Source organism: Mugil cephalus, chromosome 16 (genome assembly GCF_022458985.1).
Source record: "Mugil cephalus isolate CIBA_MC_2020 chromosome 16, CIBA_Mcephalus_1.1, whole genome shotgun sequence".
NCBI classification, from domain to species: Eukaryota; Metazoa; Chordata; class Actinopteri; order Mugiliformes; family Mugilidae; genus Mugil; species Mugil cephalus.
Window position 1 is genome coordinate 4,499,956 of NC_061785.1, and position 19,600 is coordinate 4,519,555.

The 19,600-nt window shown below is 43.2% G+C and overlaps 1 protein-coding gene across 2 annotated transcripts in view; it reads left to right on the top strand.

Moving 5' to 3' along the window:
• The first annotated feature begins 821 nt into the window (after positions 1-821).
• Positions 822-19,600, top strand: part of afap1l2 (actin filament associated protein 1-like 2) — a 47,252-nt gene continuing 28,473 nt past the window's right edge. Inside the window, exons 1-2 of one of the 2 annotated variants that reach the window (XM_047608937.1) lie at positions 822-1,383; positions 17,262-17,390. In XM_047608937.1, the coding sequence (XP_047464893.1) occupies positions 1,368-1,383; positions 17,262-17,390 (145 nt within the window). In that variant the 5' untranslated portion in view covers positions 822-1,367. The remainder of the gene's footprint in view (positions 1,384-17,261; positions 17,391-19,600) is intronic. The other variant, XM_047608938.1, reaches the window with a different exon arrangement.

A 19,600-nucleotide genomic window follows, 5' to 3' on the forward strand; every position in this document is an offset into this window, starting at 1 on the left:
ATTCTTAACTACATCCTGCAGGTATTTACAGAGGGGATTTTTCATACATCATTTATTTATAGAGCATTTTACTCCTAAAAAAAAACATGGCATGACATTTTTTGGACTGTCGACAGTATTTTGTGATTAATGGAGAGATAAAAAGAGATAACCCAAATCCCCTCTGTAAATTCCTGGAAATCTGACATAATAACAAAATGAATCAAGAATTTTGAACCTCACTTGAGCCATTATTCAGATTTCTGTTCCGGAAATCCATGCAAACTAGCGCATGTTTAAGCAGATAACTCCTCATTTGCATATTTAAATATAAATCCACAAAAAAAGTTTCATGGTGATATCTATTAGTTAAAGGTTTTCAGATTGAAGAACTTTTCCAGAATCCCTCATTCCTGTCTGCTGCAGTTAACCTATAGGAAGCACATCATTAACCAGCACCATGTGACATCACAGGATTACCAATTGGCTCTAAATGTGGTTTATCTTGAGTGGGGCGGCTGCAGCTCAATCTAACTAAATCTTCCTCTGAACTCATCCTCAACTAGGTGCGTTAAACGAGCCGCCCGCAGAGCGCATGCGCCGGCCTCATGCAGAAACTTGGATGCATGTCATGCGTTTTAATCGTCTCCTGGAGTATGTTGTGTTACTCCGCTTGACATTCCTCTCATACCTCCACCCGGTCACTGTTCTCCCACGGGGTGCTCGGTTGTTTAGGCAGAGAGCTTCACTTTTTCTGCAGCAGGAGAAAAAGTGAAGCGGCTGGAAGTGTACAGTTTAGTTTACAGTGTCTGCACCCGGCACCATGTCAGAGCTGTGCCTTCTAGTTTCTCTTTTTGTCACATCTGGAGGACTGAAGCATAAAACTAAATGTGGACATGTGTCTCACAGGATACTATAGAGAAAAAAAAATCCGCTTGTGTGCGCAAAAACGTATCCCAACTTATTGCAACAACGAAGTTTCTTTTTGTGCGTAAAACTTGCAATAACTGGGAAAAGTCTAATCACTGCTACTTGAGTAATGTAAAGTCAGATTTTTCCAGAGTTTGTCGTAAGGCCCCTGGGAGTCTCTGAACTACACCTGGCTGGGGAGTTTGGCGTCTGGATGCTGCGAACTCTGGAGAGAGGAGGAGGTGCGTAAAAAAAAAAAAAAAAAAAAAAAAAAATCAGATTATAGGAAGAAGAGGAGAGCGCTGTTGTTCCGTCACAGCTCAGTGTGTGTCTGGCTCAGTCGGCGCTGAAAACGGGAGGGTCGGGCAGCATTCCGCAGGAGCTGCCGTCTCATCACTGAGGAACAAAAGTTTTGGGGATTGTTTTTACTTGGGCGAGCGGAGGAAAGCCGGCGAAAGAAAAGGCGTCCGTGCGAGCGAATGGAGAAGCACAAAGGTAAGAGGAGGACTGCTGCCTCAATAACAAGACACAGGGCTGCTGACTTCTACAGTAGTTAAGCTGACAATGCTTCCTTATGTAGAGAAAGAAAAAAAACTTCGCTGCTACTGCACAACAGACTTTAAACACACTCAATCAGAACATGACATTCACTGATTCTGATACTTTACATGAGAGATACTGAACCACATGTGGTCTTTTTTTTCTAGTTTTGATAAGTAACACATTAAATCATCTTCAAGAAATTTCATCTCTGCTTGGTTTTGCTCTACATGAATATTGGTCCCTTCTTACTAACTTAAGGGTTTAAATAGTCCCAGGCTGTGGACGTCCAGTCCAGCTCCACTGGATCTAATTGAAACTAGTTTCATCTTGAAAACATGAAGAAGGTTCATTTATTTATTTGCGTGTTTGTGTCTAAGTGGGGTCTGTTTAATGGTCTGCAGTGTGGTCCATATAAATTCCAATAGCTGCAACATTGTTCTCGCGGCATTCCTCGCATGCCTGTGGTTATTTGTTCATGAGGGATAAGCAAGGCCGCTTTAATGCTTCCTGATGGACAAGAACGTAGCTAATAAACGGCGGGGCTGATAAACCGGAGCGGGCGACCACCTCCGCCTTTCTGCCCGAGTGCAGGAAACCTGTTGGAGCCCAGCTGTAGCCGAAGGTGAGGCTGGTTATCTTTGGACTTTGGCACTGACGATGGGAGAAGCTTTACAGTCAGTGACCCCCCCCCCCAGCTTCTCTGCCCTGGATGGACAGCAGAAGCAACTTGGCCGGACGGCGAACAATGGCCACCAGTCAAACTGAAATCAGAATCGCAGCAGCAGCAGCAGCAGCAGCTCAGCCACATTCCCGTTCACCAGCTGACTACCGACTCCCACACACTGTCAGAGTAAACAGTGGGGCTGATGCAGAGGTGTCCGGTGTGTGATTGTTGAGGGGATTTAATGAGCGGCGGAGGCTTTGAGTTGATGATGGCTGAAACCACTGGTCTATGACGTGATGGTTATTTGTTCGGGTCAGACATGAAGCTTTCGGTGGCTCCTGTTATTTTCTTGTCGCTGTTTTTTGATTGAGCTTTTCTTAATATGCAATAACAGAGTACACACTGATCTGGCATAACATTATGACCACCTTCCTAGTATTGTGTAGGTCTCCCTTGTGCCTCCAAAACAGTTGTGAGTCATCAGAGAGTGGACATGGGTCTTCTGAGGGTGTCAGATCTCCTTGTGCTGTTCTTCATGTTTTATTTTTGAGTCAAGGAGTTCAAGGAGTGTCATTGCTATAGGGTGGAGAGGGTGTCTGGTCTGGCCTGGTCTAGGTGGGTGCTACACGTCTAAGTAACATCCACACGAATGAATGCCGGGTCCAAAAGTTTCCCTGCAGAAGGCTGAATTGTCACAACATGGTTTAAATGTTATTTATTTCTCCTGTCAGTGGTCATAATGTTGTGGCTGATCGGTGTGGGAGTCACATTGCATATTTGGCATTGGTGAGATTACAGTGATAGTCAACTCGGGCAGCAACAGTGTTCATTGTGGAGCCGGCAAGTGGGACGTGAGTGGACTTTCCCATGTAAAATGAATCAATGAATTTTAACCCGTCTAACATTCCTCCGGGTGCTTTATGGGACAGCAGCAGTGTCTTTCTGGACCAGCCAGAGCTGAGCTGTGTTCCAGCTTTGATTACGGAAGAACAAAACCACTCGGAGTGATTCTGGCTTTTGTGATAAAAACTTGAGAGTGTTGGCTTTCAAAAGAGCCCAAGATCACGCGTGAGGTTCAAAATGTTCATGAACTAGTTCAGTTTTTTTTTGCTGATATGATAAGAAGTTAAGCTCGAAGCGAAGGTGAGCGCCGACAGCAGGTAGAGCGATGCCGGGGTAAGAAACCTGCACCTGGTCGCCACAGATTGCAGACGATGCGTCGGCATGTTGAAATAAAGCCTGGAGTGTACTCTCTTGGCAGCCGTCTGCAGCGAGCACCAGGATGTTGAATCAGACACCAGCAGCCGAGGGGGGAACCTGGGAAAATTCAGGGAGGCCAATGACAAGCGAAGACGTTATTTAGTGTTCTGGACGCGCTCCGCGTTTCCGAAACCCGAGCTCGCGCGAGGGTTTTTTATTCGAGAGAAACGGCTCCTCGGGCTCATGTCACCGATTCTCACACCTCGTGCCAGATGAGACGAAGGGTGGAATTAGTGAAACCACCTGGAGTCCGTGATGGGACATGTTCTAGAATCACTGTTCAGCTGCAGCTTTAGCCTTTGTGGTTATTTGCCTTCTGCTCACTTTGCTTCATAATTACGTCCCACACGCTCGTCTGTCAGCCCACCACAAAATATTAAATAATCGTACTGACGGAGATGTCACAGATTACAAAATATAGTGGATCTATAGAAATAATTAAATGTGAAGTTTCCTAGAGTGGGTTTATTTTCTGTAAGATCATCTCTGGTATTTATTGTCGTCCTTTACTTGTCAGCCAGTGCTTTGATTGTTTTGCTTCCCTTCCTCTTATGGATCCCATACATAAAGCACGTCTGTGTCGGCTTCACCACGCTGGGCTTCCTGCGCTTTTGCAGCTGGGTCCCCCCCCAGGAAAACCACCGAGGTCCATGACGTTCGCCTGCAGCATCACCCTCCAACAGTGGTTTGATTCTGTGGCCGAAATAAAACGATGACGACAAACGTTGGCAGACTGACAGACGTGTTATTAGATGTTTTTTTTTCGGATGGTGATGGATGAGTGGTGGGAGTCGCCGTGAGTTTGCACGGTCGCCGCTGACCCGGGCAGCTGCGGCTCAGGTGGTGGAGCAGGTTTCGCAAATTTTTAATCCCAGAAATAAGATGCTAAACCCAAAATTGCTCCCTTGTGCCTTCCATTGTTGGTGCGTGAGTGTCAATAGGTGAATGAGAACCACAGAGGAAGAGAAACTCTATACAAGAGCCGATCGTTTCCTGTTGTGTGGCATATGTTATGAATGCGGTAAAACAACACTGAAGCGATGCTACGTGTGCTAAAGGCTAATGCGATGACGCTAACGTGCCCGATGCCGACATGCACTCACCAGCCACTTTATTAGGTACACCTTGCTAGTAAAAGGCTGCCTTAATTATTCGTGTCATGCTTTCAACAAGGTGTTGGAAACATTCCTCAGAGGTTTTGGTCCATATTGACATGACGGCATCACGCAGTTGCTGCAGATTTGTCAGCATCCCAAAGCTTCCTCTATTGGATTGAGACTCGTCAGACCAGGCAACGTTTCCTCAACATCTCAGTTTCCTGTTCTTAGCTGACAGGAGTGGCCCCCGGTGTGGTCTTCTGCTGCTGTAGCCCATCTTCTTCAAGGTTGGACGTGTTGTGCGTTCAGAGATGGTATTCTGCATTCCTTGGTTGGAGCCAGTGGTTATTTGAGTTACTGTTGCCTTTCTATCATCTCCAACCAGTCTGCTCATTCTCCTCTGACCTCTCACATCAACAACTGCTGCTCACTGGATATTTTCTCTTTTTTCAGACCATTCTCTGTAAAACCCTAGAGATGGTTGTGCGTGAAAATCCCATTAGACCAACAACCATACCTTGTTCAAAGTCACTTCCCCATTCTGATGCTCGGTTTGAACTTCAGCAAGTCGTGTTGATCACCTCTACATGACTAAATGCATTGAACTGCAGCTATGTGATTGGCTGATTAGCTATTTGTGTCAACAAGCGATTGAACAGGTGTACCTAATAAAGTGGCAAGTGAGTGTATATTAAGCAGTTGTGCTGTTGGGATTTGAATTTTAGTACTTCGGTACAGAGCATCTTCCCCACAATCCACCATTAAACAAAGAAACCTGAGCTACAGGAAGTAGAAATATGAACCAGGGACACCACCTGGAATGTGAATGTTGTGCAACTTGCACAAAAAAATCTAATTAATTCATCCATCGTGCAAAAGGGAATCACTGAAATAATAAATATTTAACAAATATAAGCATATAATATTTTAATCAAAATGTGTGGCCTACATACACTGATCAGCCACAACATTATGACCACTGACAGGAGAAGTAAATAACATTTTAATGGGTGTATCTGTATTGAGACCTCATTGAGTTGTACGAAACATAAAGCCTTCAGATTACAAGTAAACATCTAAAATCCTGTTGTCTCAGTTAATGCAGGTACAGGTAAACCCTCAGTTTCAATTATTTTAAGTTTAGTTGCATCATGTCCACAACTCTTACTCAAGCAGTGCGTCCTTGTGGAAACGTGAGTGTGGACCCTCTCGTGTGCTGGATTTGGGCCTGGAGCCTTTAAACAGCAGTGATCACATCAATCAAAGCTGCTCTCTCAGTCAAACGCGTGACTTTTTTTTATGGTGTGTCTGCCCCCGTCATGAGCTCAGCAGTGGCAGCCGTATGGATGCAGGCCATGAGGGCCGGCATGGGGTCTCCTGGTTCCCTAGCATGTGTGTCATGGGATGTACTTGCCAACGGGGAGTGGAGTGGAGAGGAGCACGGGGGTAATTCAGGAAGCTGGAGCCGAGCTATAAAAATGATGAAAAGAAAGACGGTCTTCCTGCTCTGTGGCAGCGGGGCGCTCCGTGTGAGTTCGGCCCTTGTTTGCCCTCCGGGTTTTACTCGCGTTCCTTTTTAAAAAAAAAAAAAAACACATCAAACGCTCTGGATCAGACCCACATTGTGTTTGTTTCTCACCAGGTACACTTTTTTTTTTTTTTTTTGATGGAAATGGCACTTAGTAGACGAGAACAGCAGCTAGCGGACTTGTAATCACACACACATGTGTGTGTGTGTGTGTGTGCACGCTCGCCGGCTCTACATGAAGCCCTCCTGGCCACTTTCCTGTGGGATAATAACTGAGCAGAAGAGCTTTTATGTGGGTGACTCGGAGGCGGCCATGCTAGTTACTTTTTATTTGTCAGCATCTGCTTCTGGTCTGTCACTTTCTTTCTCATCAAGCCGAGGCTGCAGAGGCTTGTAAAGACCACCTCTCCGCCCACTTTTTTTTTTCTTCTTCTTCTTCTTCCTCAAACATGTATCTGTTTATCGCTGCGCAGTTTATCTTAATTGAAAAATGACGGTGGTTGGTTAAGGCCCGCACAGAGTCGTGCATGCGTGCAGAGCATAGACAGCGTCTGTGAGGTCTTGCGGTTTTCGGGGTTTTTGGGGAGGTTTGGGGGGGATCCAGAGAGGAGTTCGACAAAATAAAAATTGGTGGATTAAGAAGAAGAAGAAGAGGTGACACAGGGGTGACAGATTTTTCATCTGTGTGTGTCTGTGAGAAAATCCAATGGGTGGGAGACAAGAGATTTTTTTATGCCATATGTTTGTGAAGCAGACAGCTTAAGTAATGATTTTGCTTTTGCAGCAAACAGTGCAACATGTTCCCAAACACGACAGCACAGGCTGACAGCTAATGACTACCAAGATATATGATCATATATGATTATTTGTAGAAGGAAGGACAGGTAAGTTAGAATGAATAAGTAAAAAGTGGTATTTTAAACCAGGAGATGGGACGGTAAGTTTTATACAAAGCTGATTTGGTTTATTGTATTGTTTTTGTTCGAGTTGAGGCTCCAAATCTTCTTGTTTAGGTTTAGAAAAGGATTTGGATTAAAAAAAAAAGGTAACACACACACAAATATAGGTAATGATGTACCGCGTGCACTATGGGGTGTTCGGAGGTGGGGGTGGGTTTTGACCGGGGCTGCAGGCTGGTCCCCCGTGGGTCCGGCATTAAATAAATAAATATAAAACATAATGCTTCTCCCCTCCTTCTCAATCCTCCCTTTATATTGTTATCATCATCTTCTTCTTCTTCCTCTTACTATTATTATAGTATTAATATTACTATTGTTATTGCTATTGCTACTATTATTGTTATATTGTTACTGGGGATGTCTATTATTATCGGTTGGCCGATATTATCGGACATCCCTAATTGTCACCATTTAGTTCCCACCACATTTGTCTGTACATGTCATTATCTTAATATAAATAAATGCAACTAAGAAATAAATTAACCAATATAAAATAAAGTTATCAAAGATGGTGCATTTCTCGGCTTTAAAAAAAAAATGCTATCCGTCATCACATATTTAATCAAATTCGAGGTGTCACCTCCTTTGCACAGTATCGCCTTCAACCGCTTGTTGCAGTTCGGAGGAGTCTGCAGACATTTTGAGGGTTCGCTTTCATCCACGCAAGTGAACAAAATCGACATGACATCACGTGTAGCATGGGCACAGCAATGGAGCTAAGGGGGCTAAGCTAATTAAAAATTACAGTGGCGCTGAAATGAATCACCGACATCTGCATTGCTTTATAATCTTTATAGTATCGGCACCCGTCCCTATTCACAACTGCTCTAATCGGCAACTGCCGCCGTCTATTTGTCCGCCGCGTGGTGAGTCTCTGCGCGTCCAAGAGAATTTAAAACGATTGCACGAACGTTGCTCGATTCGGCCGCTTTCCACACGAACAGGGATCTTTTTGTAAAGCGAAGCAAGTGAAAAGAATTTGAAAACTAAAAATAATGAGTCAACCCTGACTTTTGTCTCATACAGCATGTGAACATTTGTCATCTGTCTGACCCCTTCTTCAACCACGGTTTCCTGCATAGACGAGCTTTGTGGCTCTTTTTACCGGCGTACCTGACTTGTCCAAGGGTCTGGGTGAAACTACCCCAACAGCACTCGCTAGGCTACTTTTATTAGATGCATACAGGCGCTTAGTTTCAAGTCTTATTTTTGTTTATCTGATTCTATATGCTGCTGCTATTTTTATCTGCTGCAGAGCACGTTGCATAAAGTATTCAGTCATCTGCATACAGTTTGTTCGGCTATACGTGCTGCTATTCAAAACCACTACCTTTCATTTATCGCTCAGCCCTTCTGACCATGTGTTTTCATTCTCCTGTGTTTCTCACAACCTGAATCTGTGCTGCATGTGCACACACATTAGCTCCACATCGCTCAGCCTTTATCTGCACGGGCTCCTGTAAGCAGCATCGCATCTTAATCAAGACAGAGACACATTCGCATAAACAAGTTGAGATTTACATGGACTCTTAGAGAACATTAACGTGATTTCTCCAAGGACTGAGCTGTAAGCCTCAATGAAACAGACAGTGCAGATGTAAAGGAAAAAAAGGGAGGGTATAAAGAGAGCTCAAATGTGAGAAGAATAAAGCTCAGTAGTCTGGGCCAGGAGAAGATGAAAGGGCAGAAAGTCTCAAAAAGAAAGTGGAACTAAACTTGACTTCTTCTTTACAGAAGTTTCTACCTTGGGTATTTACACCTCGATCTGTGACTCAGCATGTTGGGATCCATTGGGAGTTTAGTGCTAGTGTCTTTGCTATAACCTTGGATTCTCTCTATGAGTTTCACTCTTAAATTTGTGCATCTCTTAAAATGTGACGTTGGAGCTTCGGTTTCTTGCTTCTGTCGCCTGTAACATCCTAGCAATCGCACCTCAATCTTGATTTGTTCTTTGGTGTTGTTGTTTCTTATTTTTTATCTTATCTCTGTTAGTCAACCAAAATAGAAGCTGCAACAATGAAACTTGCTCAGTACTGATCGTACTAAAATAGTTCTCCATTATGAGCGGCCACGGCTGCAGGATGCAAACCTACAGCAGCTGATTTCACTCATTAATTCCTCTTTTTTGGGGTCATTGCTTCCAGCGCAGTGTTGATGTACAGTAAACTGCCGCCTCTGCTGAGTTAAGACCACTAAAACATGCACTTTCTATGACCGTGTCCAAAATCCTCGACATATTTAATTTTATTTAAATTAAATTAAACCATGCTCGACTTTGTTTCCACAATTCGAAATAAAGTTATTGCAACAAAAATATACTTTGCAGGCAAGTGCTGCTAAACGATGGGTCTAATTATAGAGGAAACACATATATTTTTTTGTATTTCTTAAAGGAAATAATCTTGTAACAGATGCAAAAATGAGCACAGTTTTAAGTTTGGCTTCCCCCCATTTTATATAAATGAGTGCTTTTGTTATTATCTATGGTTAGATCTAAGTGAAACCTGCAGAGCCGCTCGCGTCAGCCTCTAAGTCACTGAGACGCACTTGGTCTGGAATCTGCGTACTTTTAGAAGTGTCATAATGGTGTCATACTCCATAAACCACTCGGTGATTGGAAACAATTAGTGAACTTATAAACATGTGGTCCGACCGTTTCTCTCTGATTAGAACAATTACAGTGTATGTGGGGAAAGGTGTTATCTAGGTCACAAGACAAATTTGTTCAACAGCGTGAGAAGTGGAAGGTTAGAATCAGTGTTTTGGATGAACTGGGCGTTGGCAATAGAATAACGAACAACAACAACAACAACAAAAACTTCTTTGGTTACCTTTCCATCAGATTAGACATCCAACATTGGTGCACAACTACAAAACGTACACCCTGGTTGACAGGATCATTTTATAAAGCTGCATCACTATGGGGCACGGAGGCTGCACTGCCTCCAAACCAAAGATTCTGCAACACATATGTGCCTCTCTGCCCTCCCTCAGAGATATTTTCCCACCAGGCTGTCAGGATGCTGAGCCCTGCATCCAATGTCCATGCAGGCTGTGTTTAATAAAACAAAAATCCAATAACACGCAGGGATAACAGGAAACCAAGAAGACCAACCATAGGAAATGCACGGCTGTATATGCACAAGAGGGCTGAGGGATGATAAGACACAAGTGAAACTAATAAGGGCAATCACACCAATGAGCAATCAACAGAAAACACCAAGAGACAGGAAACCAAAGAACTTAACAAAATAAAACAGGAAACACGAAACATATTTACAAGTAAAAGACAAAGACACTGGTCTCAACAAGCGGCTGAACATTTTCTGTATTTTATCAGAAAATGAAAACATTTTTAGTCTTTGAAACTGAATCCAAACAGTTCAGGTGGAGATGTAAACGTAGCCCGTGTCTCTCTCTCTCTGCAAAGGCAAAGTGTTCTCAGCAAACCTTCGTTTTGTTCCAGATTAAACTGCGATAATATTTGCCAACTCATGATAGGTGAGGGGTTTCCGTGCTTCCAATTTTAATATCCTTTCACTTTTCACTTCTCTTGTGTCGCTCTGGCCACGTCTCTCTAAACTATCCTCAGTCCCGGTATCACGCACATATGGTCTCTTTTCTGTCTGAAGTCATCAAGTTGACACCTGTTTCTTTTTTGTTTTTTAACTCCGGTTTCCACGGAAACAGCGCCAAAACACAGCTTGCATTAATCCGGCCGTGTCCGCGCAGTCCCTGCCCCACATCTGAACTCAGCATGTTTCGGGGGGGGAGAGAGAGAGACGGAGGCCGACGTCTGCCAATAGAAAAAAAAAACACCAATCAAACTATTTTTTTTGATCCTTCATTCAGTCCCTGCCATCACCAGAGGAAGGGCAGGCTGGAACGAAGCTATCATACGTGGCTCCTTCTTCCAGTTTCCCTGTTCTCACCCTGATATAATATCCTCCGCTCCCACCACTGATTATTCCCCCGAAGCAGAAGCACATTAAGCAGCATGTGACGGTGTTTAAAAAAAAAAAAAAAGGGACACTCCTGTACATCCAAACATTTAACAGTTGTGTTTGGTCACTGGTTCCAATTCTCTATCTGGCAACCACTTCCCTTTTAGCGTAGGTGGAGCTGTAGTTGTTGTGAATGTCTCAATCAGAAGGTGAGTCAGTGCTTTAATTTTCTTCTAGATCTACAAATGACTGGTTTTACTCAAGGAGAGTAAGAAGTCTGGAAGAAAAACATGTTTTGATTCTAGGCTCTGGGTTCACATTAGTGAGATCTGTTATAGGTTAGAACATGGAGAGCTTCTGGGGGGGATCTCTGCAAAACACACAGATCAGGAAAAACATTATGAACTCCCTTGTGCATCCAAAACAGTCGTGGTGACTCATCAGGCCTTCGTCGGGCCTTCTGAGGGTGTCCTGTGGTGTCTGGGAACATAATATTGTTAGAGGGGGCCTTTGGGTCCTATGGGTTGAGGGGAGGGGCCTCTTTGGATCATCCCACAGATACTTGATCAGTTTGGGATCTAGTGAATTTGGAGGCCAGGTCAACACCTTGTGCTGATCTTCATGCATCATCATCTTTTTTGAGTTGTTCCTAATCATTGCTATTGGGTGGGGTGGGGTGGAGGGGGGTTCTGGTCTGGTCTAGGTGGGTGCTACATGTCTAAGTAACATCCACACGAATGAATACCAGGTCCAAAAGTTTCCCAGCAGAACACAACTGAATTGTCACAAGATGTTTTTTTTAATGTGATTTACTCCTTTACTCTCCTGTCTGTGGTTTTTAATGTTGTGGCTGATCGGTGTATTGAGGCATTTGCTGAACTAGAGAGTCGGACAAATCAAATTAGATTCAAACAAACCACCACTTAATATCTATCATGAGTAATGGCAGCGGCCGTGCTGTAAACAACTTTTATGAGTTATCAAAATGCCTGAGCGAAGGGAAGAGAAAAAAAAAAGTGGCTTAGAAGTTAACGAAGCCTCTTCAGTCAGATTTCGTGTCCTTCCATTACGCGATCCCTTAAACGCTGCTGTTTGGCTGTAACTGTGATTAATCAATAAAAATCCGCGTAGTTTTACAATGCATTTTGGACTTTTTGGTTACGAATTGACTCGTGAATGAGAAGTGAGCTATTGCTGGAGATTTGCTAAGTATATTGCAGAGTTTTCTGCGTGGGAGTCGCAAGATTAGTCAGTAGAAACTGTGCAACACTCTTGGAGATAAGAATAACAAAAGGAACATGGATGCAGATGGACATCAAGAGGCAGTAAACGAACGAGCGCACGGAGGAACCCCGCGGGCACATTAGTGGGGTGATGAACAGACACACAGACATGCAGACAGACTCAATGTGTTATATAAAAAGCTCGGTAGCATTTTTTTTCCTCACTTTTTCTTCTGCTAGATGTGAAGAAAACACATCTGCAACTATTTCCAACATCTGCACCACATCCCAAAATATGACTGTGATTCGGAGCACAGGAAGTGTCCCAAGCAGACCTCAACCAGCAGCCTGGAGCTGAGCGAGCAGAAAGCCTTCGCTGCTTACACACCAGCTGCCTCTGTTGCATCACCAGACTGAAGCAAAAACTGTGTTTTCACATTTTAATTGTTGCTTTTTAATATCCCGTCCCTTGGATGTTACTCCACGCGGTTGATTAAAGTGCTTGAAAGCTGCACAAACATTGCATCAGTGGAGCATAAATTGATAAGCAGGAGGCTTAAAGTAGGACAGATGGACGGAGATGATGAGAAGAAACTAGACTATGAGGCCAGTTTGATTTGGTTGGGAGATAAACGCCTCCCGCAAGCCTGCATCTTGGTCAAAAACGTGCACTTTGACACGTTAAACCCATTGAAAGTTGCGTGTCTGTGTCTTTTGCTTTGGTTTCTTCCGTTCCTCGCCTGTACACCAGATCTATCTCTCAGCAACTCATTCCGTTGACGAGTAAACATGCGATCAATCAGCCGAAAAAAAGCCACAGACCAGGGTCAGGCTGGTGCCAACGGTGATGGACACGCTGGAAAAACTAGCGCCGCAGAAGTTAACCAGAAAACTAGCGACCATCAAATCCACCAGTTCAAAACTCATCTGAGCCCAAGTGAAATTCCTCCGTCCTCTCTGGGGTGAACATTTGTTCCAACTCCAATTATTTTCCAGTAAAGCTACTCCTTCCTTTTGGGCAGAGGAAAGATAATTTGATTCTTGACGGATATCATATTTTTGAGACTGATCCCACCAACCTTATATACACTGATCAGGCATAATCTTACAACCACCTTTCTAGTTGTTCCTAAGTGTTTTCATGTGCATCTGTCACTGCGTTTACATGCACGTGAAAAAAACAAATTATTGCCTCAATCTGACTTTAACTGGACAACTTAAGTGCATGTAAACACGTTACTCCGACTAAATCCTTATCCGATTAAGACACCCGGATGATGCGATTGTAATTGGATTTTCTCCAGCATGTATACGTCTTAATCGGACTTTTAACTAGACAACGCTTGTGCACATGCTCCACAACTGCTGCTCTGGCGTTTGACCCCAGAACGTAAAGAAAGTAGCCACCTGAGAACCATGTTATCTGCACCAGAAGTAGTGCACACATCACGTAGGTTGTTGTTTGAAATGCTGTTGTATTAAGTCAACCGGAATGTGTCTGTGTTGACATGGTATTAACCAACTGATAAAACATATATCGCCACCTAGTGCGGAGGAGGAGGACATTTTCCTGTCAGTTATTTGATTTTCTCCCTTGCATGTAAACTGGGACAAGGACCAAATTAAGAAAGTCGAATTTGGAGCTTAGCTCCATTAAACTGTGCATGTAAACGCACTCTGTGTCATTACTGTAGGGTGGGAGGTGTCTGGTCTGGTCTAGGTGGGGGCTACATGTCTAAATAACATCCACATGAATGAATGCCAGGTCCAGAAGTTTCCTTGAATTGTCACAAGATGATTTAAATGCGTTTCACTTCTCCTGTCAGTGTTTTTAATGTTGTGGCTGATCGGTGTATGTGAGAAATACCATCAGTAACCCCGATTTAGCCTGTAAGCTAAATGACTGAAATCAGAAGCCACGTCTGCTTTATTAATTTAGGAAAATCGAATGTCCCAGGAATTCAAGCCTCTCATAACAGGAAATCCAGCCAAAATTCTCAACAGTCCATCTACAAATAATGTTGAGATTGAACAAGGAATGGAGTAAGAGGTCAAATCAAAATCCATAGCTTCTTTTTTTTTAGGTTTAGAGTTTTACACGGCTTTCTCGACATGAGGAACGCATTTGCAACTTGATGATACATTATCACGTGATGCACACACTTATAAAACCTGTAAAATGTATATTTTGTTCTGAATTCCGAATAGTTTTGTAAGTTTGTAAGTGAGCTCAGTTCCATCTCATCTCATATATTTATATATTGATATTTAAAAGAAGGAAGGAAGAAATGTACTGTTTTTACAGATGTGTAGGAGTTTGGAAACCTTCAGCTGCACATTACACCGACGAGCACTTTTAATTTAACCTGACGTGTTACCGGTGTTTTAACTGCAACGTCGAGAAATAAAATAAAATCACCGTCCTACTGGCTTCAGATTCTACAGAATGGAGCTGTTTTTGCAGTGGGGGCTGCACATCACTCGCTGGATGGATGTGCAGTGGGCGTCGGGCCAGCAAGTAGCCCTCTGAGACGGCTCGCTGCAGACCTCCCCGTCCTGTCAGCTGACTCCGTTTCCCAGGGTCCCCCGATCCAAAAGGCCATCTGAGTCAATCTCTGCAAACACACAATGAGGAGAAGCTGGAAAAAATGTTTGGATTCGGGCAGAGGGGGCCAAACGTTAGCAGCTCAGCAACAGCTACAAATGTAACGGATGTGATTTTAATCGTTACAGGGAGGCAGGTTTTAACCTCCTGCGTCCTCATATGGGGATGTTGGGTTTTAGGTTTTACTGCAGCTTATTCTTCAAATTTCGTTAAAAACATGAATCCACCATATTTTAGTAAAGGGAGAAGGGATAGCTTAATATTGAATGCAAACTGAAAATAATAATATATATCAGTTTGGAGTCCTCGGTCTGAAAAATGTTGCAGACCCCTAATTTAAACTCACTGTCCTCATTAGTGGACACTTACTCTGTCACCTAGTGGTAGCAAAGGTTAAAGCTTATTTATTTATGCTTATTCAGTTTTCTAGTTTGATATGACGCTTAAATTTTATATATATATTTTTTTTTGTTGCTAATTGGCAAGTATTTCATTTGTTGGGACTTAGTTGTTTGTAATTCTGTCTTTGCTCAGCCACGTTCAGGTATTAAAATAAATTTTATATTTTGTCACACATTGGCGACTACTTTAATATATAATAATGACATAATGACATAATATAAATAATGACATAATCCCAGTGTCCACATATGAGGACATCGTTGTTTTTCCATGAACTGCTACTTCCTGCTGAAAGATGATGCCTAGTTTTCATACATCTTAGGTGCGACTGATCCCAAATACCTTGGAGAAATTAAAAATGGAAATAAAACCTGGGGTCTCAGGAGGTTAATGATTATTCAAGTCTTACATCCCTTATATGCTTGTGTGTGTCTCCAAGGTAGAAGTTGACTCAGACTGAGTAGGAGTCATCAAAAACTGTCCAGCTAGCTTCAGGACAGTCTCCCCTTATCTCTGTAAGCCAAAGCTCACTGATGTCTGATACCTCATGTTGCAAAGAAAAAGAAAAAAAGAAAAAAGAAGAATAAAAAGAAAACATCTCAGAAGTTTTCCTTTGATGCGTGGGAGCGACAAGAACGTGCTACCTCCTCTCAAGGGCGATCGGCTTGAGCCGGAAGGAGCCGTTTAAAAAAAACGAGATAGCTGACAGTTTTAATAGAGTTCAAGCGGAGAGGAGCATATTGAGATGCCTGTAATAGTTTTTTTTTTAGTCGATTGCAGAGCAGAGTTCGGATGGAAGTTTGTTACTTTTGGTTTCTGTTTTTGTCATTTGTCGGGAGGGAGGTGCAACTGGAATGTCGGTAAATGTTTGTGCACATTTCTGCACATGATTAAGACCAAACAAAATGCATAACGAGTGCTGGCAGAAACGTTTAATCAGGCGTAAGATTACGACCACCTAGTGCCTCCAAAACAGTTGTGACTCAGCAGAGAATGGACATGAGTCTTCTGAGGGTGTCCTGTGGTGTCTGAAAGCAGGATGTTGTTAGTTGGGGGGCCAAATAACAACAATATTTGGGGGGAGGGGCCTCTGCGGATCATCCCATAGATGGATCAGTTTGGGATCTAGTGAATTTGGAGGCTAGGTCAACACCTTGTGCTGTTATTTATGTCGTTTTTAGATGTTCTTAAAGGATTTATGTGTGTCAAGGAGTTCAGGGAGTGTCATTGTTATGGGGTGGGGGTGTCTGTTCTGGTGTAGGTGGGTCCAAAAGTTTCCCAGCAGAACATTAAATTGTCACAAGTTGCTTTTTTACTTCTCCTGTCGGTGGTGTTAATGTTGTGGCTGATCGGTGTATGTTAGACTGAATACCGACACTGTTCATTACCACCCGATACCTGCCCCACCTTATCCTTTAATAAAGTCCTTCTTCGACGAGCCCCACGTCCCCCCCGTCCCCTTCCCCTCTGTCTCTTCTCCCACTCACACACTGAGGCCCACTGTAGCAAGGGGCCTATTCATGAGGCCAACAGACAGCGAAGGGAAACACAAAGAGCTCCCCACACGGTGGAGTGGGGCCGCGACTTCAGCGCTGACCCCTGAAGGATGTGTGTGGGCTGCACCCAGACACAGCCCCCCCCCGGACTCCAGCGCAGGCTCCTCCCTATTTCTGAACTTGACCTTTCGCTAAACTCCCAAAACAACCTCAAACAGACTCGCGACTGTCAATGGCAGCCGGATGAAGCGGACGGACGAACGGCTCACAGTCTGAGTGGTTGTCTGGCTTCTGCCAGCTAGAAACCTCTGAAACGTCTCTCCCATGCAAAATGCTGGCGTGCAGCTTGAGAAACAAAAGGCAGGCAATCAGAGCTTCGAACTAAAATCAGTATTAAAAAAGGAAGGGGGTTCAACAAGTTCTCCGCCGTAAATCCAAGTGTAATATTCTGAAACATGTCTGGAAACTTCACAGGCTTTTATTACTCATGACTCTTCTCTTCCCCGGCGACGGCAACGCTGACAGCTCTGGTCTTAAGCCACTGTTTTAATACTCCTAAATATCGTTTCACGCCAAGAAATGTGTTATAAGATTTAAAGGAATTTTTATTTTGCTGTAAATCTGAGTCCCTCTCGTCTGCCTGTGCTTCTAGTGCTGGACCAGCTCCTGATGGAGCTCCACCGCTTCTTGCTCATCCTGGACAAGGAGACGCTGAGCGGGAATGCCACCATCCAGAAGGGCCTGCTGTCCGATCTCCTGCTGTCCTACAGGACTTCAAATGGTAAGAACCTGGTCTGAAAATATACATTCATACCCTGTGTCTGAAATCGTTCACTCACTCCCTAAACCCTAGTCCACATGAAAATCGAATACATGTCCTCCTCCTATGCACTAGGTGGCGACATGTGTCTTTTCAGCATGTTAATATCATGTTAAAACAACCCCCTTTGTACCTCACCTACTACATCCTACGTTATCGTACGTAATGTGCACACTATGTGCTCGATGTCTTAATCGAATAAGGAGAACGATTTTAGTCGGAGTAACGTGTTTACGTGCACTTAAGTTGTCCAGTTAAAGTCCAATTAAGTCAATAATTTGTTTTTTTTCACATGCATGTAAACGTACTGAGTGAGCTTTATCCCAACAGTTTTTGGACGCCACACGTATCATCAGTTAATGACGTCACGGCTGTCGCATCATTACGTGTCAGAATGCCGCGGCTCCCCTGGTTATTCCATCATAATTTACACATTACTAAAACGATGATGATTTTGTACACAAATATGTGTGATGTTCATGAAATAAAAAAAATACATTTTTAATGTTTTGATATTTTCATATTATTCTGCTTCATTTAAACCCGTAGTCCTGTTTGTGGACATCTAGTGGTAGCAAAGGGTCATTACACTAGTCGGTATTAACGCGATACAGGGGCGATTCTTTGGATTCATTCTGCAGACGATCACAGGACAAAAGTGGACGCCCCATCAAATTCTACTGTATTCAACCGGACTTGTGCAGCCATTTACAGCGGCGCCAATGACATAATGCATGATGGGATATCCACCACCAGTGGAGTGACCTTCGGATGGTCACTACTTTTCGCAATGCTTTATGGGAAATCCTGAGTCTCCTATGTAGGGCATAGATCACTAAGGTTTCGGACACCACTACAAAATGGCGTAACCCCCTATGTAGGACCCTACATTGGGGCTAGGGGACACAGCCATAGTCTCAGAGATACACTGAATCAATCTGATGTCAACCTGCACCGACAATTCACGTTACACTGGGAAACTTTTGAACCTGACATTAGTGTGGATGTGTGGACCCTCTCAGAAGACTGTTTCGGAGGCGCAAAGGAGACCTACACAATATTAGAAAGGTGTTCATAATGTTATGCCTGATCGGTGCAGATGACATAACTATATTAGGTATCTGACAATTCTGTACCACTTAACGTTGGGTAGAGGTGGAAGCAAATGGGAAGCTTCATCAACACAGTTCTCTCTTCAGAGAGATGATCAAATATGCCAGTATGGCATTTACAAATATACCAGTGTGGCATATTTGATCATCTCATGATTAAATATGCCAGTGTGCCGTATTTAATCACTTTTGACACCTTTATCTAAAAACAAAGAAAAACAAGAAGTGAAAAGTTGGAAATGTGTGTTACAGCCTCAGTGGCTACATAGGAAATTTATTTTAGAGGAAGAGGAAGTGGTTCTGTCAGGTTCAGAGTTGAGTGGTTCAATTTATATTTGAAAGACATTGGAAGTATCAGTCGACCACAGACGAACACTGCTGAACCGTGCAGAGTCCGACGTGTGAAATTACAAACGAAGTGAGAAAAAAAAACCTCATTGTCTCAACACTCAACGTTTCCTTTCTTGAAGTGATAAAGTGATGTCTGCTTCCTGTGAAGTGTGTTAAATATTTTAAATGTGTGGCATTTATTTACAGTTTACTGTATGTTATAAATTACGACACCATATAGGCTGTAAAGCTCAACGTCTCAGCTTTCAGAAACCGTTTTTTGGATGTGACTTAAAAGGTGATTCTAAAGGTCATACATTTGATCTTAAAGGGTTCATGGGCAAGCTCTCAGATACTCGTGGTTTGACGCGTGCGAGACAATGGTGTCTTAGTGAAGTGGTGAAGTAGGACCCAAATGCAAAGACCCAAAATGGGAGGCAGGAGAAGGAAGTCAAAGTTAATTTTATACATCATAGATGATTTGACAGAGAGCAAAGAGAAGGGCAGGGCAATAATATACATACATATGGGAAGAGGAATTGGTTAAAAAGACACAGGGAAAATTAATGAGGGCAGAGCAGAAGAGCTTTAGAAAATTAAACAGGAAACAAAAGGAAAACCATTGTCGTCATCAGAAATTCCAATTTAGGTGAATGGAGTGACACAAATAGCTCACAAGTCACTGTGGTGCCACAGATTCAATTCCAAACTTTACCACCATTTACCATA